Genomic DNA, 19,835 nt, shown 5'->3' on the forward strand with positions numbered 1-19,835 from the left:
CTTGCCTAAAAAGTTCAGCGAAAAAGGTCGAACAAATAAAACGTAAGAGAAAAATTGTACCTATTTCTAAATTTAGATATTCCCTTGAATAATGCTCACTAGCTAAAACCATTAGCTCTGTCTCATTTCTATAATATCCATTTCCCCATTAATAAGTGGCGTCGCAGATTGAAGCTTGCCGGAAAGACTTTGACACAGGACACAGGACGAAAAATAACTGACAAATCGCACTCTGTCAGTAGCTGGCTGGTACATCAGCTGATTGCATTTGTATCACTGTCAAACTTATGTAGTTACTATGTAGTTACCATTTAAAAAAGTACTTTTTTGCTGACCAATTTTGTTTAAACCTTATTTTATTAACAAAACAGTCAAATTGGTTCGTTAAAACTAGCCAGTTTTGTAGGGATATTGATTCGACAATCGGATAAAATTATGTGTTCAGGGCTATGAGTCGTATTTAGCTAGTAATATCAAATCGAATATGGTTCCATTTCTTGACTGAGAACGATTAACCCATTGTAAGTCAAGGGGTATTTTAATATTCCACCGAAAATAATTTATTGTTGTTTTTTAATTTCAGAGGAAAGATGGCATGAATCTACAAGAAGAATTTACAGTCGTTAATATCTTCCGCCATTTACCTCAAGTAGTAGAACTATTTAGATAGAGGGGGCTTAAGTGGGCTAAGTTCGATTTTACATTTTATCGATAAGTCCGCAGCTGATTTTCCAAACAAAATAAATAAATAATCTTTTCATTGACTAAAAGCCGCGCACATAAAATATAAAACATGGCCCACTACAAGGGTGCCGCCAGCGAGGCGGGGCGAGCCGCCCAACTGATGAAGAAGCGCGAGATACAACAGCAGGAGATTGAGTTTCGCAAGAAGAAAATCGAGGAGGAGTTGAAGCTGGAGAAGATTGAGAACAAGTTCGCCACGCACTACGATGCCGTTGAGCAGCAGCTCAAGACCTCGACCATCGGTCTGGTCACGTTGGATGAGATGAAAGCAAAGCAGGAGGACATAGTACGCGAAAGGGAGAAAAAACTGGCACAAAAGAAAGACGAGAAGGACCGTGAGAAACAGCGAGCACTGGAAGCCATTCAGGCCGAGAAGAACAAACAGAAGCGACAGATTCAGGCCTTATCTTTCAATTTAGCCGATGAAGACGAGGACGATGAGGAGGCCGACGACGACCACCAAGAAAGCGACAAGGAAGAGGAGGACAAGCCGAAAGCGGCCAAGTGGACAGAGATGCAAGACGAGATCGTGCCCATCAAAAAGAAGAAAATCTGTAAAAATCCCGATGTGGACACCTCATTCCTGCCAGATCGTGAACGCGAGGAGCAGGAGAATCGACTGCGCGAGACCCTGCGCCAGGAGTGGGTAATGCAGCAAGCCGAGCTCAAAGACGAGGACATCTCGATCACATTCAGCTACTGGGACGGCTCCGGGCACCGTCGCAATGTGCAAATGAAGAAGGGCAACTCCATCTACCAGTTTCTGCAGAAATGTCTAGAGCTGCTGCGCAAAGAGTTCATCGAGCTGAAGACGGTCATGGCCGACCAGCTAATGTACGTCAAGGAGGATCTAATACTGCCCCACCACTACTCCTTCTACGACTTTATCGTGACGAAGGCTCGCGGCAAATCCGGACCTCTGTTCCAGTTCGATGTCCATGACGATGTGCGCATGATAAGTGATGCCTCCGTGGAAAAGGAGGAGTCCCATGCCGGCAAGGTGCTACTCCGCTCCTGGTACGAGCGCAACAAACATATATTCCCAGCCAGCCGCTGGGAACCGTACGATCCCACCAAATCATACGACAAGTACACGATCAAGGACAAAGACAAGGCTAAAAAGTAATGTTAATATTATATTTACTCAAATAAATATACAACCATTCACCAGGCTCCATCTGTAATCATGTTTGAAATTCGTTGAGTTATGCCTGCCTTGCATTGAGTATCCTGAGCTGCGGGTTATGGTACATACCTTCTAGATTCCAGCGCCTACGTTTGCAGACGCCTCGCCTTCATGGCATGCACGGCAATGTTGCGAGGCTTCTGCGAGTTCGCCCAAAAAGCTAAAAGAGGCAACGAGAGAGCTTCACCTGGGCAGCGGCACATTCGGGCAGTCTGTCGTAGCTGGGGGGATGCAGGGCACGTCCTTGGCGAGGCTGCGGCTCTGGCCCGTCTTGATCAATGTCCCCGGTGCTCCAGTCGCTCCAGTACACGTCGTCCTAGCTGCCAACCAGTAGAGGCGTCTCGGCTCCTGGTCGTATATAAGCTCCGGGCCATGATTGCTTGCAGCTCGGATTCGTCCATCGTGGCGCGGTGTATGGAGTCCGAGGCGACTCTGTCCAAGAGCACGCGCCGGCTGCTGCCATCCAAGCGGGTGATCTCGATGAGACGAGCCTCCGCATCGGACCGACGCGAGAACAGGCCCCATTCCCCACGGCTCACGCACGTTCCCCACGGTCTTTCCATTGCACCAGACGCCACCTGAAGACGCCGGTGTCAGATACCAACTTGTTGCCATCCGGTAGAGGCGTCTCGTCTCCTGGTCGAATCTGAGCTCCCGGCCTTGATTATAGCTCAGATCCGGCGTATGGAGTCCGAGGGGAGAGGGGCGACCTCTGTCCGGCTGTCCACTCCTTCCAGGATGCGCGCCCTCGGCGTTGTCCACTCTGCACAGGAATTTTCCTTTTTTCCGCCACGTGTCGACGAAAACAGCTGTTCGGCTGCACCAGCACCCCCCTCGGCACCCCGGCACCCCTCTGGCCAACGTCCTGCAAACGGCTTCGGATTTGGCAGCGTTTGTCGGTACGATTCTGTCTTTCTGACGTCATTCTGTTCTTCTTCTTCATTTTTCTGTCATTTTGACGTCATTTTTGTCATTTTTGAAAAATACCGAAAATACCGAAAAATATACCGAAATTTTAAAAATGCGCTGCTCAACACTGACTTCACAGCTGATTTAATTGACAGGCGCCCGTTGACATCAAAAAAGATTGGACGCTTAAGTTTAAATAAATATACTGTCGACCAGACGAAGTATTTCGTTTTGAGGCTTTGCCGAGTGCGGACGAACAGCAAACATCAGCGTAAAAAGCTTTGGCCGGGTAAGAGCTCGAATTGCTACGGTGGCTGCGGGTGAATAATACACAATAGTAATTGCTGTTGCAATTATTCTCCGCTCCTAATCAAGAAAGTTAATGTGTGTGTTTGGGCTTGTGAGGGTGGTGTTGTGCCATGTGCCAATATAATCAAAACAACCACAAAAATTCACTATTTACGACGTTAGCAAAAGATCCAAACGGGAAAAGGTTACGAAGCGCTGAACAAAAGTGAGCGGGAATTTCGTTAAAAACTTGTTTTATGATGCAAACAATTTTCACTCTCACTTCGCGTGCGTAGTACTGCGGGGTTCAAACAATACAGTGAAACATGCTTTGTGTGGAATTTTAATAGACAGTGGTCGACAGAAAATATTTGGCATTCTTTATGAGCATGCAACTACAGCCTGGAGTGGAGTGGAGTGTGGTGGAGGTGACCGCTGTTGTCCATTTCGATTAAAGTTTACGCTTTTCATCCGTCAGCGGATTCTTTGTCGGACTGGGGTTGGGGTTGATTTTGCAAGTGTTTTGGATTTATTATGATTATGAAGCTCGATAAGATTGGGTTCTGTATAATTAACAGCCTGTTGATATGTTGCTGTTCTTTTTTTGTGTTTGGTTGGCGGTGGCATTAATCGTGCAATTATTTATGGCTTAATTGTGTTTATTTTTTTCTTACAGGATTTGTGTGTGCGCTGATAAACAATTCATCTGAACAAACAACCATTCCATTCCGGTTGGGAATACATTACGGCCAAGCAACTAACATTTAAAATGAAATATTTCGGCGGCGTCGAAGGGTAAATAATTCCAGCAATCGTGATACCAAGAGTTATCATTTGCATCTTCCAGACAGTCCTTAGGCGAACACTTCAGTAGCCATGCCCTAGCATAGTGTTTAAAATCGAATATTTACCACAAAAAGAATGTGTAAAGATTAGGCCGCCTTAATGAACTTCACCAGCTTCGTTTCGGGTATTCTTTTGCTTCTGGCGATAAACTCTTGTCCATCCATAAAAGGCCTCAAGACTGTGGGTATCTCAACGGAGTCCCCCTTCTGGTACGACTCAAGCAGGGCAATCAGCAGACGTGGTATGGCTGTCGCCGTCCCGTTGATGGTGTGAGCATGCTGGACTTGTCCATCGCTGGCGCGGCGGTATTTTACAGCCAGCCTCTTAGCCTGATAGTCTGTGCAGTTGCTGCAGCTTGAAATTTCACCCCACATCTGGCGACCAGGCATCCACGCTTCTATATCGTACTTCTGGTATGCCGGCGCCCCCAACTCACAGGGCGGCATGTCGAGCAGTCGAAAATTAATGCCCAGCTGCTTGAACAGGTCCACCTCAATGTTCTTGAACTCCTCCAGCTCGGCCTCGGACTGAGCCGGAGTACAGATGGCGAACATCTCCACCTTGGTAAACTGATGTACCCGGTAAATGCCCTTTTCCTCCTGCAGCCCGGATGTCTCGGCCCGGTAGCAGCGACTCACAGCGGTTACCTTCAGCGGGAGCTCTTCCTCTGGCAGCACCTTATTGGCAAAGAATCCGGCAAGTGCCATTTCCGATGTCCCGGAGAGACATTCGCCAGTGTCCAACTTGTAGACCTGGGTGCGTTCACCTTCGGTGCGCATTCCACACGACTCAATGACCTCCTTGGGCAGTATGTCCGGCACAGAGATTAGCTTGAAGCCATGCTTTGTGACCGACTGCAGGGCATACTGTATTATGGCCTGCTCCAACGTGGCCAAGTGTCCCGTCAAGTAGTAGCTCTTGTGACCCGTATAGTTTCCCAGGTGATCCATGCGATACAGGTTTAGAGCACGAGCCAACTCCGAAAACTCCTTGGGCTTGAGAGGCATCTCCCGCTGTACGTGCTGAGCCAGCTCCCGCGGCTGATCCCCGTAGTCCAGCAGACGCGGATGTGTGGCATTGGGCAACTGCCCCAGCTCCTCCTCCAACTGTTGCTCAACGCTCCGATCTCCGCGCACAGAGGCTTCGATCAGCTTGCGGATGAGGGGCACGTTGTTTCTGTGATGGCGCAGCTCCACATTCCTTTCCAGCTCATCCAGTTGGGCACTGGTTAGAGCCGGTTGCCCTCCCGCTGAGGGATCATGTGCTTGAACTGTTGTTGTTTTTGACGATCTTTGGCGGCGTAGCAGCAGCAGCAGTTTCTGTGCGTTTGTCAGCAATTTCATTTTGATTAATTAAACTGTTTATTGCACGACATTCATGTAAGCTCGGGGGAGCGCGGGGGCCACCGTAAATTGAATAGTTAACTTGAAATGGTTTTCGCAACACAAATTGATAAATAATTTCACCCGAGCCCCGGCTGTTTGGTAATAACTAAATCGGGTTGGCAGCCCCACACAAGGCCATGGCAGCGCTGCCAGACTATCTGACCCTATTACGTCACACCACTACGTAACACACATTTGAATGGAAAGCGGCTGTTTTATGACGAAAATAAATTAGAATGCTTGTTAGTATTAGCTAGATCGTAGATAGCAATAACATCAGCTATCCTGCTATCCAACCCATACACACACTGTGTTTACTTCAATTGAGCGCATTAAGCCCATGTGCATTTTCGCAGTCGCGTTATCTCTGTTGCACTCCTCACTGCCCTGTATGATAAAGTAACGGTAACTGTGGGCCCCTATTACTCAGAACTATTTCATGCTTATCTCTATTTGGAGACAGACCCGGCTTTCTTTCCATTTTCCCGCATCTAAGAATAGTTTAATTGGGAGATCTCTGTATGGGTTCCGCGTTTGTCAATCTAATTTGTGCGTGTGCGACACGTTTCTTAAATGAATTCATTTATCAATTGACAGTTCAATTCCAATTTGCAGTCGCTGGCTCTTTTAATTTAATTTGATTTAACCGGCATATTGTTCGCCGGTCACGACCCTTGAGAAAGCCACGACACGACACCTATTGTGTAAGAATAAGTGTGCTTCCGGATGGAGAGGGAAACGGGAATGGTAGATGTTGCATATCAGGTCAGGTTTAATGACTCCCATTGCTCTGTCCTGTCTATTGCAGCGGAGCAACGCACTCCAGGCTGGTCATCTGCGATGAAAGCGGCCAGTCTGTGGGGTCTACCAGTGGCCTGGGCACCAACCACTGGGGTATTGGCATTCCGGAGTGTGCGCGACGCATTGCCGACATGGTTGAGCGGGCAAAGGAGGAGGCCAACATATCGAAAGAGACTCGGCTAACCAGTTTGGGCCTCAGCCTGAGTGGCTGCGAGCAAGTAAGTTCTCTCTCCCAAGAGGCAAGTGCATTCTTTCATGAGTCCTTCTTGACAGGAAGCCACCAATCGAGAGCTGGAGCAGGAACTGCGCACCACATTCCCCAACCTGGCCGACAGCTATGCTGTTTCCAGCGATACCATGGGCAGCATGTTCACCGCCTCCTCCATCGGCGGCATAGTGCTCATCTCGGGCACGGGCTCCAATTGCCTGCTGCGCAACCCTGACGGTTCCACGTTCAACTGCGGCGGATGGGGCAACTTCCTTGGAGACGAGGGCAGCGGTGAGTGTAATCCACTATCAGCTAATGGATTGTGTCTGTTTATTCGATGTCAATGCTCAGATTATACGCATCAACTGCGATTAGGATTGTCTGACGATAGCAGCGTTGATTGCCACTAACTCAGTGGCACAGTGTTGTTGTTTTCGACTTTGATCATAATCATTCGACCCCCAATTTGTGTCATTCCCAGCCTGGTACATATCCTATCGCGCCCTTAAGGTTGTCTTTGATGACATGGATAGCTTCGAGAAGGCCCCGGCTTCTATAACCAAAACCTGGGCCCTGATCAAGGAGCACTTCAGTATTGAGACCCGCTACGACATGCTGCCCCATTGCTATGCCAAGTTTGATAAGCCCTTCTTTGCCAACCTGTGCAAGAAACTGGCCCAAAATGCCGAGGACGGAGACGAACTGGCGTTGATACTCTTCCGCGAGGCTGGCGTCCATCTGGCCCGCATGATCACGGCATTGTTGCCCAATGTGCACAAGGATCTGGTCCAGACGGGCGAGCTGAACGTGGTGTGCGTTGGTTCGGTGTGGTCCAGCTGGAACCTGTTCCAAGGGGCCTTTACCAAAGAGCTGTCCAAGCAGAGCATCAAGTTTAATCTCAAGCTGGTGCGCATCACCAAGAGCAGCGCCTACGGTGCCTGTTACCTGGGTGCGGACAGTGCCGCCTTTAACCTGCCGCGCAAATATTCCGACAACTTTACAGTATTGCACACCATATCGAAGGGCGGCAAAGCCCCGACGGGGAATGGCGTGGCCACTAAGTGTTGCAAGTGCCAAGAAAAGTGAACCAGGACATTAATTCATTCCTAAATACATACAAAATTCCATGCGTAAGTGTAAGAGTCGTTTTGTTTTGGGGTTTGTTAGAAATACGTATGAAAATTTTATTCGATAAAGTTCATTGTATTAAGAGTGTGCTTCGTGTGTCTGTGTGTAAATGTTGGCTGTCCACATCTTCCATTTTATAAGTATAGTACGAGTATGTATTGTTTTCTGTTCATTCGCTGCATCTATATCTGTAATACTTTCGATTTTATTTAAAGCCAATTCGTTCTTGTTTTTATTTTGCGCCGTGCTGTCTGTCAATTCTTTGGCTAATTTGATTCTCAAATCGTGGAGCAAAAGCAAATTAAGAATGTTAAGAATGTTTTTCTATTGGTATGCCAAAACATAATATCTTAGGGTTCGTTCTTACAGTAGAGTATTTGGGATAACATACGAGTAGATTAAATAGAACGCCATAGCATGGGGGGAATCAATATTATATCTAGTAAATATATAATTGCTTGCATAATACATTTGACATACTGTACGAAATACCATACCAGAAAACATGTTCAATAATAAAATCGAATTCAATCAAGAATCAAATCCACGCGAACATTTTTGTCATGATGCATAGAGGGGTTCAGCGCATGGCCAAGGGCTCTTTTGGCTCTTTTGGTTTCTACGCGGCTATCATCACCTCGATTGCGACTTTTGCGCTTCCCGACGGGCATATAAACTGTGATTAAGTATAACTTATATTCATACGATTGGCTTAAATGCATCTTCGGCTGTGAGGGCCTCAATTGTTCATGCTCTGCCGCAGCTTTTGGGGATCCTGGTAGTGTGACGACGATGATATAACCGAAGGATGCTGTGGCGGTGGAAAGCAGCGCACATGCTCTACATTTGAGCCCTCACCGTCGCCGCCCTTCAGATATTTGTTGAGAATGGAGAAGATTTGTGAGTTTAATACTTGGAATCGTCGAATACGATCCACCATTCGCTTCAGTTGCTGCCAACGAAAATAAAAAAACAGAAATTTGAGTTATTTTTCCAAGCAAACATCACTTCAAAGCGACAACTTACAATTCCCTTGACATCCTCGTCTTTGCCATCGACGCGTTGCACTCGTAAAATGTGATAGCAAAAGTCCAGGGCCTCAAAGCGTCGCTGCTGACCCAGCAACACGATCATGACACAACCTGCCCAGTTGAGACCCTCGCCAAAGAGCTCCTCAATCGTGTACTCCGTGCCACGCACAGGAATGCAATAGACAAACTGCAATGCCGACCAGAGGCGATGGAACTCGGAGCACTCGTCCACATGGATTATGCCATTGGCTGGTGGCGGGCCACACCACACTGGATCGTCCAGGTAGCTCTTCACTCGATTGAGTATCACTTCAAATATGCTCAGGCCGCAACAGAGGCGCTCGCGTGTCAGTAAATCCCCCTCGCGGGCTATCATAGCTTGCTGTAGATTAAATTTCAATTAGCAAAAATAAACTCACGAACCACCTCTCTACTGCCGATTGCTTGCTTACCTTGGCAGTGCCAATTTTTTCCACATTCGAGACGATCTGCAAGTTGGCAAACTGAGCCTCCAATCGCTTTTGTTTGGCTTCAGGTTTCTCGTTTTCTGCAAATTATAAACAGAAATATATTTCCAGCTCAGACTGGAGCTCTTTTGGTTTTTACGCACCTTTGCAGAAGGGTCTGGGGAAGATGTTTTGGAAGAGGGCCGCGTGCAGCAGATCGCACACCTCCTCCTGGGACAAAGCCTGCTCAATCAGCAGGCAAAAGATGATGCAATTGCCAAACTCCCTGAAAGACTGAAACAGTTCGGTTTTCGTGTCCGGGTATTGCACAATGTCCGTAAGATGAGCCTGATAATAGCTGAGCACGCCGGGCGATCCGTACTCGCAGCGCGGTAATTTGCAAGATTTGGGCATGGCAATCATAAGCGTTTTGGTGAACTGCAGCAACGAGCCCTGGATCAACGGCTTGACAATGTCCTTCAGTATGATGTCCATGACAACGGCAATGCCCTGGTAGCCAAGCAGTCGGCACATGGCATGGAAATGCGGCGATCCAACGAAACCAGTGTACTGCCCATACTGTGTGGAGTATGCGGCATTCAACTGCTTGGAGCCCCACAAATAATAGTGAGACATCTGTGGCGGCTTCTCCCGTTGAATGGCCTGCGTCGACGACAAATTGACTTTGGTGCGAATAAACCTGAATGGACACAGATCATAATATGGATCATAAATATGGCATGCAAACACGTACCGATTTGTGGCCGCATTATAGCAGTAATTGACCAGGAAGTCGTAATTCAATTCCACAAAAACATGCAGCGTTATCCGACCGTAGGGGGCCAGGACATTATGATTAGCCTCCTTGACCATGCCATCGAAATTATCCAATGCCAAATATTTGCTCAGCAATTTGTGGCAAATGCGATTCGCCTCCAAAAGGCCCTCGAGTTCCTGCATTGAAAATACATATGAAAGATCGATCGAGATATATGGAAACATTCAGCTTCAAGGCATACCACAATCCCAGTTATGTCATTGGCCTCAAAGCGGCTGATGGCCAGCTCAATGCTCTTGTGCATATTGGCGTTGATGCGTTGGGTGACCAGTTTGTTCAAGTCAATAGATCGGCCTGGACAAGCAAAAGCCAATTCATTAATTCGCCTATCCAAAGGGGCATATATTTTACATACCCAATAGCTGGACATGTCGTTGCTTTAGTAGAGTCTCATAGCGATTGTTCCGTGGATACGACTGGAAGTTGAAGCCCAGCACCTCGCACTCCAGACGGAAACGTTTGTCCAAGAATATGCTCCCAGCCAATTGTTTATAGTGAGCAAAGATCTGCTCACTTAACTTGTAGACAAACTGATCAAAGCACAGGTTCACCTCGGCCTCTACCTCGTCGTAGAGGAACTGCTTGCGGAAGACGGTTAGGGCATAGTGTGCCGAATCGTTGTAAAGGTCCAACGGGTACAGGACGAACCTATGGGAACAACACATGGTTAAATATATTCGCTGGAGGTGGAGGGTTCTTTACTTACTCCATCATGGAGGGCTCTTTTGTTTGCAGTATATGATCGGTGAGAATCCACGGCATAGACATCTCAATAGGGAACTGTATACGCTTCTCCATTGTTATCAAATCCTTGCACTCTTCGTTGTGCTGGTGACGCACCATGCACTTGTTGACCTTGCGGCCCATTGTCATTTCCAAATAGAACTCGCGATACCAGAGCTGCGACAGATCGCAGCATTTCTGCAGAGTGTCGCTAAAGTTGAGCAAATAGCTCCAGTAGAACGACGTGTTGTGGAACGTTTCGATCTGCATGAGGCAGTTCCCGTCGATATCCTTGCGCAATGTACGCTTGCCACCACTCTTGTCGGCTGTCAGCGACTCCAGCATTGTGCGCACCATATATAGCTGGGTGGAGGATGGTCCCACATTGAGGCGTGGCACATGGATACGAAAGCCGCCATCGGGATCTTTTTTGCCTTTGGACACGGGATCGTCGGTGGGCTCGTAGCCCTTTTGCCAGTCCGCAGATGTCTCCCGCACCGACATAATGATGCTCCGGATCAGATCCTTTTTGTTTTTCACCGCCTTCCGAAGGGGTTCGCGGAGCGACAGCTGAACAAAGTCCTGCAGCTCGGAGTAAATATTGCGTCGAATAGCCTCACACAGCACCGTCTCGATGCGTGCCATCAGCACCTGCAGGCCTTTGATCATGGCGATCACTTCGATCAGGGCAAACTTCTCCTCGGAAGTGTAATTGTATCGGGTTGCCCTTTCGTACTCCTCGGCCTCCACGGGACACTCCTTGTTCTGGTGGTGGTCTGTGGGATGGAGCAGCTTCCAGGAGTACAGCTCAGTGACCACACTTGTCCACTCCGACAGAAGCTGCAGACCGCGCAGGGCCAAGTCGGCCGTAATCCGATTCTCAGCATCCGATGGATTCTCCTTGACAGTGGTGGTCACCTCGTTGGTGTAGCGCGCCAGCTCTGATATGTACTTGACATGATCCTCCCGTATCTGCGGCAAGTGCACCATCAAATCAGCCTGAGGGCTGATGGCATTCGAGCTGGAGAGCGGCCACTTGCTGGAGTCGAAGTGCTTGCTCCGCTTTATATAGTTGAAGGGTGCTATCTGCATGTCACCGAAGAGGGGCACCACCTCCAGGTTCTTAAAGATGCGATCGATGCGGTCCAGGCGGATTTTCTTCTTTTGGTCCAACTTGTTGATGTTGCAGGCATCACTGTCCATGAGGAAGAGGCCAAAGCCCATTACCTTCACCAGCATATGCTTCTCCTCGGGCGTCAAGTACATTTTCGTCTCGAACATGTGCACACAGATATTAACGACATCCGAGAGCAGATCCTCGTAGCCGACGATCTTTTCCAGCGTGTCCTTGACAGTGTCGCGTATTTTGTTCTGCGTGGCCAGGAACATGGAGAGATTCTGCGACTCCTGCAGTGTGTGCGAGTCGGACATCACCTTGAGGAATTGAGCTGCCCGCCTATAGGTGGAATAATCGTTCTTTACACTCGACTTCATGTTCTTCAGCTCGTCGAGAACGGCAAACATGTTGATGAATTTTCCCAGCGTCAACAAGTATGCTTCCGACACAAAATCCTTGCGCTTCTCTGCGTGGCACAGCCGCTTCACCTCCCCCGAAAAGGCCTCGATGGCCTTGCGTTGGAAATACATAAAGTTCAGCAGCTTGTTCACTTCTGGGGCAAGCACTTCGACCGTCTTCTCATAGATCTCCACACGATTGGGCTGCTCGTTCGACTTGGGCTGTGGTATGGCCCGAGAGCAGCATCGCCAGGTGTAAAGCATGACTGCATGTTTCTGCCCCTCATCGAGCAAAACATTCTATGGGTGGGGGAGAGGAACGAGCGAATTGTTTACTGGTGATGTAGCGCGGAATTTTGTGCGTCTTATCTTACCAAATTCGCGTGAGTTGTCGCTTCCTCTATGTACTTGGCAATTCCTGTGACAAATCCATTGCGATCTTCAAAGTTTGTATCGAAGTTTGCTTTATAGATAATGGAGCAGGGCTGCGCCTCTATACATGGCTGCTCATCGGGCAGCGACAGCTCGTCCAGCACCTCCACATTGGACAGTGCATCGGCAAGCGTAATCTTCTCCGTCATGTTGGGTTTTTTATCATAACTCTAACGACTTGACTTGATTAAATTAAAAGTTAATAAGGCGGGGCACCAATGCCCGACTAAGATTTTTTTTTCGTCTGTCGTTGCCACAAATACACAAACACAGTTTTTGCCATTCACCTAGCAGCGTTACATTATGGGTATCTCCCATTCTTATCAGGTGGCAGCACCACGAGGATAAATACCACCACCAAATAAAAATACACTTTTTTTATTAAACATGTTGTTGACCTTTTTTGTTTAAACCTTATTTTAGACCAAAAACAATAAAAGCAAGTATTTAGAATAGGCCAGTCAAGTAGAAAATTGATTCACTAATCGGATGGGCCAGACTCATGTGCCGTGAAATCGAGCAGCATTGTTCCACAACGTTACGCGGATTGAGCAACATTTTGCATACCCTGGGAAATGGATATTATAGAACTGAGAGAATGTTTGTCATCTAATGCACCAATAAAGGCCAAAACTAGTCAGTCTCTGTTATAAAGGTATTTCAACAATATTTTTAAGTTTTTGGTCTTCTTACAGAAACTAAGAATGGGTATCGGGATCGAGATATATTTACAAGACCCTAATCATATGCATTAATATGTCCAAAACATAACAATCTGAGATCATTTCTATATTAATTACGTTTTAAAACAGCTTGGAAAAACAGTTTCTTCTTATATTTCAACGAAATAGGGTATATGTACATATGCCCAAGCCACGGTTGACGTGACATTTCATACTCACTTACGTTGCCACTGTTTTTTTGTTGACCTTTTTTGTTTAAACCTTGCTGCAGTCAAAATACAATAAATGGGAGTACTTAAAAGTAACTAATCTTGTAGAAAATTTATTCGTTAAAAGCCAAAAATTATGTGGGTAGAGCTGATGGTTTCAGTTAGGCAGCATTATTCAACGGAATAAAGAAATTGAGCAATTGGAACGATTTTTCTCTTACGTTTTATTACGTTTCATTTGTTTGACCTTTTTCGCTAAAACCTTTTTTACGCAAAATGCAATAAAAGCAAGTATTTAGAATAAGCCAGTTAAGTAGAAAAATGATTCATCAATCGTATAAAACTATGTGGGCATGGCTAAATTTTCTATATAGCTAGTAATATTCGACGGAATAAAGAATTGAGCAATTGGAACGATACTCATTTGTTTATGCTACTGTTGTATGAGCAAAAGTGCCTTGTGCATCTGCCAACAGTGGCTTCAAATGACAATAAGTCCTGATGTCACAGGGCACTCCCCAAAAACAACCGCTGTTCCACGGCTATTCCGTGCTTTCCACCTTCTTCGCATTTACAGTTAAAGTCGAGCCACAGAGTCTGCAGTTGCGATGCCAAAACGACAAGCGGCGCCCTTTGGCGCAGTTTTGGCCCACTACTCCGCACTGCCTCAGCCCCCAGACCACCCCGGAGGTGCTCTACACGGACTGTTCATCAACAAGTAAGTGGCACAAGAGCAAATCGGGCAAAACATATCAAATCATCGCTGAAACTGGCCTGGAAACTGGGACCCACACTGGCTACCGGCCACACCATCGACCTAAAGCAAGCCGATCAGTCAATGTGGTGCCTGGTTTCGGTGGAGCCGGCGCTGCCCTGGCCAATCACGCAGATGTCGCAAAGACGTGCCTGCATCCCCCCAACTATGACAGACTGCCCGAACGTACCCCTGCCGGTGTCCAGCAAGAATATCCGTGCCCAGGTATAGCTCTCTCTCCTATTCAGTTGTGTTCTAAAACGTTGCCTTTTTTAGCTTCCTGGGCGAACTCGCAGAAGCCTCGCAACATTGCTGTGCATGCCTTGAAGGCGAGGCGTCTGCTCTTCTCGACAGATTTCGGCAGCCATCAGACCATCATTCGGGCCCGAGTCGATGGCAATGAGGGTGTGGAGCTGGAAGGAGTCACGGCGCTGGCCCTGGACCAACAGTCCGAAGAAGTTATAGACATCAATGGAAAGAACAAGTAAGCAACCATATTGACACCTCTGGACACGTGTAATCTCCTGTTCCCTCTCTACAGAAAAACCATTGCTTCCATGCATATCCCGCAGGTGAACAACATTGCCACCTAGGGGGATTTGTGTACTGGCTGGACAACAAGACCGGACTGGAGAGGATCACTGTCAACGGAGAGCGTTGTTCCGTGGAGATGCATCGTCTGTCGCAGTTCACCGACATCCGGGCCGTGTGGATGTTTCCACAACTGCATAGCCAGCGGGGTGACACGCAGTACTCACGACGTTTGCTCGTGCCCCAAGCATCTGATGCTACTGGAGGACAAGGAGAACTACAGCGTGTATCCGGCCAGATCATTTTAAGTGGCGGGAGTAGTGACATGAGCAACGACTGTACACCGCCTTCTGGCGCTGTGACGAAAGGACTGCCCGGCGAATTCAGCTGACAGTCAGCCGAGGGCAGCGACAAGGCACTGATCTGCGACGGTACCACCTGTGACAACTGTGAAATGTCCACGATGAGGCCGACTGCTGCAAGCGGCCAGGAGACCTTGCCATCAACAAAGTGATTGGAAAGGCACGATATCTGCCCAATTCTTAAACTTACAATATCCTACTCCACCTTCCCACAGCTTTGCATCGGCCGCCCTGCTCTGCGATGGCTGGCAGGACTGCGCCGGTGGTTCAGACGATTTGTTCGGCGCATGACCTTGCCTCTGATATTCTTGCGCTCCGGCAAGAGCCGCACCGAGCCAATGTATCGAGCTCTAATGGCTTCATCGAAGAAGTCAAATAAAGCTGTGAGCATAGCCAAAAATAATTGAAAATCACTGCATACTTATATTCTCCTCGCAGGAAAGCACGCCGTCAAGCACTCCCTTTTAAAGACCTTAAAAATGCAACAGAGAACCTTCCGGATATTGCATTTGAGGTGCAACGCGAAGAAGCTGCGGATGAAGATGGAGCGAAAAGACTCTGGACAAGTGTGCTTGGTTACCACTACCACAATGCCTTCTATAAGGAAAAATGTGTAGTTGGCGTGTATTAACATGTAAAGAAATGAATTAAGTGGAAATTGTTTTGGCCTAAACCTTATTTTATGGGCAATACGATAAAGATGAGAACTTAAACTTAGTCAGTCCTTTAGGAAATTGATGAAATAATCGAATGAAATTTTGAGTTCAGAGCTCAGCTAGCTAGGAAAATTCAACGGAATATCAAACTTGTCAGTATCTGTTTAAAAGGTACTTCAGAGACCAAGAATTTATATCGGGATCAGGCTATATGTACAGAAAAATAATCAAATGCATAAATATGTCTAAAGCATATCAATCTGAGAACATGTATTTATTAATTACGTTTTAAAAACAGTTTGAACAATATCTTCATATTAAATTAACGAAATAGGGTACACGAAGGCCTATACACGCATCATGTCTTCAAATACCAGCAACATTGGGCTGTTTTATTTGTTGAACTATTTTGTTTAAGCCTTGTTTTGGTCAAAATACAATGAAAGCAAGGACTAAAAACTAGCCAATCTTGTAGAAAATGTATTCATTTAACGGCTTAACATTATGTGGGCAGAACTAACGGTTTTAGTTAGCCAGCATTATTCAACGGAGTCTCTAAATTGAGTATTAAATTGACTATCCTTTGGTTCTATTGTTTTTACCTATTTCGCTAAAACCTTTTTTTGTTTGACATATTTCGATAAAACCTTTTTTTAGGCAAGATCCAATAAAAGCAAGTGTTTAAAATAAACCAGTCAATCAGAAAATAGATTCACTAATCGGATACAATTATGTGGGCATGGCTGAAAGTTCTATCTAGCTAATAATATTCGATGGAATATCAAAATTGAGCAATATGGTTACCAATCCTTGACAGAGGTCGATTAACCTATAAGCCAAGGGGAAATTTCAATTTTCCACCGAAATTAATAAAAATTTAAATATTTTAACGCAGTTCAGGTGAAAGTTAGCGTAGTTATTTTTAAGTTCAGATGAAAGATTGCATGAATCTTCAAGATGAATTTACAATCGTTAATATTTTCCGCCATATACCTCAAGTAGTTGAACTATTTAAATAGAGGGGGCTTAAGTGGACTAAGTTCGGTTTTTCATCATTCGAGACGCTATATTGTTGTTGAGGAATCAAAATGGAGGCAATAGCAAAGTCAAGTATTTAAAATAAGCCAGTCAAGTAGAAAATAGATTCATTAATTGGATGAAATTATGTGGGCATGGCTAAACATTCTATATAGCTAGTAATATTCCACGGAAGATCAAAAACAGGGAATATGAATAATTCGTCGGTATATTTTGAAAATGAGACCGTATATTTCAGTATTAATTTGAATCGGGTATTGAATCGGTAATAGCCGCTTGACACCAACCCTACGGAAGAGGATATTATAGAGAGGAGAACATTTTTGTCATCCCAGGCTCTCATATATGCAGAAACTTGTCATTATCTGTTTAAAGGGTATTTCAGAGACCAAGAATTGGTATCGGGATCAGGATATATGTACAGAAAACCAATCAAATGCATGAATATGTCTAAAACATATCAATCTGAGAACATTTATTTATTAATTACGTTTTAAAAAACAGTCTAAACAATATTTTCATATTAAATTAACGAAATATGCTATACAAATGAGCATACTCCGTTTGACAAGGATAATTCGTCAGTATATTTACGGTATATTTTTGAAATGAGACGGTATATTTCTGAGGGTCAGACGGTATATTTAAATCTGTGGTCACACTGTATACTGCCCGCGTCAGTGGCTTCTCTTGTAAAATAGTTTCTTGACATTTAAGTTGTACTCCAGCAGAAAAAAGTAAAAAAAATTCAATATGTCGATGTTTTGGGGTAAGTTGGACCTTTTTAATGATTTTAATGATTTGTATCCATGGCCATGGTGGTCACGCATGGGCGCATGGGCATCGCAGCTGACGCTGTTGCACCGGCCACGTGCTTGAGACACGCCGGCAGCGTGGAACGCCACCATTTTAGAGACGAAATGTGTAACATCTTATATCTTTTGATGCATTAGGATTGGTAATGAAGCCTAACCGCAAGTACACCCAGACGATTGTAAAGTCGTTCCATATTTCGGGTGTTGCTCTCGATAAGGGAGAGGAGGCCAAGTTGTATTTGACAGCCGAAAAGCAAAAGTATGTGGTCGCCACAGTCCGCAAAGATACTCCACAAGTCCCGCTGGACTTGAACTTTAGCAAGGGCGACCGAATCATATTCCAAACCACAGGTAAGCTGATTTTATGATTAATAGGGTGCACCCACAGGCATCCATAAAGCTTACATATAGAGGATTACATATTAATCGGTATTAAAAATTTTCTTCTAACATCGCAGGCGACGCCACTGTTTCATTGCTGGGCTACTTGCATGACATTGATTCGGAAGATGAGGACGACGAGGAGTTTAACTTGAAGACTTTATTGAAGGGCAAGGCCGAAAAGAATGGCCAGGAGGATAAAGACGAAGATGACGACGAGGAAGAAGATGAAGACGATGAAGACATTGAGGACAGTCAGATTATCGAAGAGTACGAGTCCTTGCTCGAAAATGGCGAAGAAGAAGATGATGAGGAGGACAACGAAGATGAGAGTGAGGAAGAGGATGATTCTGAGGAGGAGGACGAGCAGCCCAAAGCCAAGGTTGCCAAGATAGCATCCAAAGGTAATGAGAAAGCTGGAAAAGATCAGAACGGTGTAGCCAAAAACAAGCCGGAGAAGCAGGCGAAGAAGGAAAAACCCGAGTCCAAGAAGGAGCAGCCGAAGGCAAAGGAGCAGGAGAAAAAGCCTGCCGGCGGCGAGCGCACCATCACGGGCGGTGTGAAAATTTTGGACCTGACCACTGGAAAAGGGCCACAGGCCCAGAAGGGAAAACGTGCCACCGTATACTACATCGGTCGTCTCCAGAGCAACAACAAGACCTTTGACAGCATGCTACAGGGCAAGGGATTCCGCTTCCGCCTGGGAGGCGGTGAAGTCATTAAGGGCTGGGACACTGGCGTCATTGGCATGAAGGTTGGCGGCAAGCGTCGCATCACGTGCCCCCCGCACATGGCCTACGGTTCCCGTGGAGCTCCTCCAAATATTCCAGGCAACTCGACACTTGTCTTCGATGTGGAGTTGAAGGGAGTGAACTAAAAATAAACATCATATAGACTCTGTAATGTAGCATTTAAGGTAGTATTCCACATCGTACAACTTTTGAGCAACAATTCATGAAATGTTAAAATAAATATTCTTTGTTTTTCACGCTGTTCATAAATAAAACAGTTTTGTAACATACATTTTTATTGTTAACAGTTTAAGGTCTCTTTTTCAGGGGAACTAACATCCAGCAACGGCTCTGATGTCATTTTCCAGTGCTCCAGCACGTAGGGCAAACGTTCGCTTGGGTCTGTGCTCCAATGATGCAAGCGGCATTTGAGCGTGGCCTGCTCCAATTTATTGATTGTTACGATGCAGTAAAAGTCTTTGCTTTCCTTCTTAAGATCGGGTCCCTCAATGCGCTCCTTGGGCAGGGTTATGCAATCCTCTTTGCAATGGAAGCCGGCCTTGCGAAGCGAGGCTTTGATGTGCCACGGCTCGAGCACCCACGGCTCATCCTTGTTCATAATCACAGCCAAGACAATGGACTCCAGCATGTTGACCGTCCGTTGGGCATAAGCCGAGCTGTGCTTCACTGCCGACTTCTCGGCCTCTGTCTTCGCGTACTTGGCAACATTCTCGGGCGTTTTGTAGGCCGCCAGTCCCGGCAGCAGCAATTTGTTGTAGACGAAATGGGGCTTCATGGACACAACGTCGCCCTTGTCGCCGACACCTTCGACAAAGGTCTTCAGGACTACTTCCATGTTGGGCCGCTTCTTCACTTGCGTGTCCTCTACCAGCTCATAGATGAAGTGTTTGGCCCGCATACGCCGGGGCTTCTCGTTGGTTTTGTGCAACAGCGGTTCATATTTTCGTTTCAGGATGAACGTGGTCTGCAAACGAAAAGTTTTGAATGAAGGAGCCCCTCCTCGCTGGCGACATTACTTACCCGGACCTGCTGCTGCAGGCTGGTTGCACTTTTCAGCAGATTTAACTGTGTTACGCAGATATTTTTCAGCATATTTCTCGTGTTTACAACTTAACAGTAGCGCGTTTTCTGGCAACGCCTTACGTAAGCTATTTGATAGATATGGCAGCCCTGC

The 19,835-nt window shown here is 46.3% G+C and overlaps 7 protein-coding genes across 9 annotated transcripts; 4 read left to right on the plus strand and 3 right to left on the minus strand.

Moving 5' to 3' along the window:
- The first annotated feature begins 705 nt into the window (after positions 1-705).
- On the plus strand, positions 706-1,928 carry LOC108157048 (protein FAM50 homolog). Its single transcript, XM_017288865.2, has one exon. The coding sequence runs from the start codon at positions 794-796 to the stop codon at positions 1,868-1,870; it is 1,077 nt and encodes a 358-aa protein (XP_017144354.1). The 5' UTR covers positions 706-793; the 3' UTR covers positions 1,871-1,928.
- A 1,048-nt stretch (positions 1,929-2,976) lies between these two features.
- On the plus strand, positions 2,977-7,928 carry LOC108155739 (N-acetyl-D-glucosamine kinase). The gene is made up of 5 exons (XM_017286755.2): positions 2,977-3,128; positions 3,804-3,922; positions 6,167-6,377; positions 6,433-6,658; positions 6,849-7,928. The coding sequence occupies exons 2-5, from the start codon at positions 3,897-3,899 to the stop codon at positions 7,451-7,453; spliced, it is 1,068 nt and encodes a 355-aa protein (XP_017142244.1). The 5' UTR covers positions 2,977-3,128; positions 3,804-3,896; the 3' UTR covers positions 7,454-7,928.
- On the minus strand, positions 3,455-5,481 carry LOC108155738 (serine--tRNA ligase, mitochondrial). The gene has a single exon (XM_017286754.2). The coding sequence runs from the start codon at positions 5,314-5,316 to the stop codon at positions 4,060-4,062; it is 1,257 nt and encodes a 418-aa protein (XP_017142243.1). The 5' UTR covers positions 5,317-5,481; the 3' UTR covers positions 3,455-4,059.
- On the minus strand, positions 7,802-12,751 carry LOC108155737 (cytoplasmic FMR1-interacting protein). The gene is made up of 9 exons (XM_017286753.2): positions 12,423-12,751; positions 10,517-12,348; positions 10,166-10,458; positions 9,992-10,104; positions 9,727-9,926; positions 9,137-9,672; positions 8,979-9,073; positions 8,522-8,908; positions 7,802-8,447 (listed from the first exon to the last, which is right to left on the minus strand). Exons 1-9 carry the CDS (start codon positions 12,627-12,629, stop codon positions 8,235-8,237), a joined length of 3,876 nt encoding a protein of 1,291 aa, XP_017142242.1. The 5' UTR covers positions 12,630-12,751; the 3' UTR covers positions 7,802-8,234.
- A 1,016-nt stretch (positions 12,752-13,767) lies between these two features.
- On the plus strand, positions 13,768-16,013 carry LOC108157562. Of its 3 annotated transcripts, XM_017289679.2 has the most exons (5): positions 13,772-14,351; positions 14,403-14,610; positions 14,668-15,167; positions 15,235-15,402; positions 15,458-16,012. In XM_017289679.2, exons 1-3 carry the CDS (start codon positions 13,874-13,876, stop codon positions 14,717-14,719), a joined length of 738 nt encoding a protein of 245 aa, XP_017145168.1. In that variant the 5' UTR covers positions 13,772-13,873; the 3' UTR covers positions 14,720-15,167; positions 15,235-15,402; positions 15,458-16,012. The 3 variants fall into 3 exon arrangements, with proteins under 3 accessions (XP_017145169.1, XP_017145168.1, XP_017145167.1); XM_017289680.2 differs by having other exon boundaries at positions 13,768-14,090; positions 14,668-15,402; positions 15,458-16,013; XM_017289678.2 differs by having other exon boundaries at positions 14,668-15,402.
- Positions 16,014-17,370: 1,357 nt separating this feature from the next.
- On the plus strand, positions 17,371-18,915 carry LOC108156295 (39 kDa FK506-binding nuclear protein). The gene is made up of 3 exons (XM_017287679.2): positions 17,371-17,482; positions 17,667-17,879; positions 17,987-18,915. The coding sequence occupies exons 1-3, from the start codon at positions 17,467-17,469 to the stop codon at positions 18,784-18,786; spliced, it is 1,029 nt and encodes a 342-aa protein (XP_017143168.1). The 5' UTR covers positions 17,371-17,466; the 3' UTR covers positions 18,787-18,915.
- On the minus strand, positions 18,809-19,793 carry LOC108156296 (39S ribosomal protein L9, mitochondrial). Its single transcript, XM_017287680.2, has 2 exons — positions 19,682-19,793; positions 18,809-19,625 (listed from the first exon to the last, which is right to left on the minus strand). The coding sequence occupies exons 1-2, from the start codon at positions 19,751-19,753 to the stop codon at positions 18,942-18,944; spliced, it is 756 nt and encodes a 251-aa protein (XP_017143169.1). The 5' UTR covers positions 19,754-19,793; the 3' UTR covers positions 18,809-18,941.
- Positions 19,794-19,835: the final 42 nt, after the last annotated feature.

This window comes from Drosophila miranda, chromosome 2 (genome assembly GCF_003369915.1).
Source record: "Drosophila miranda strain MSH22 chromosome 2, D.miranda_PacBio2.1, whole genome shotgun sequence".
Lineage (NCBI taxonomy): Eukaryota > Metazoa > Arthropoda > Insecta > Diptera > Drosophilidae > Drosophila > Drosophila miranda.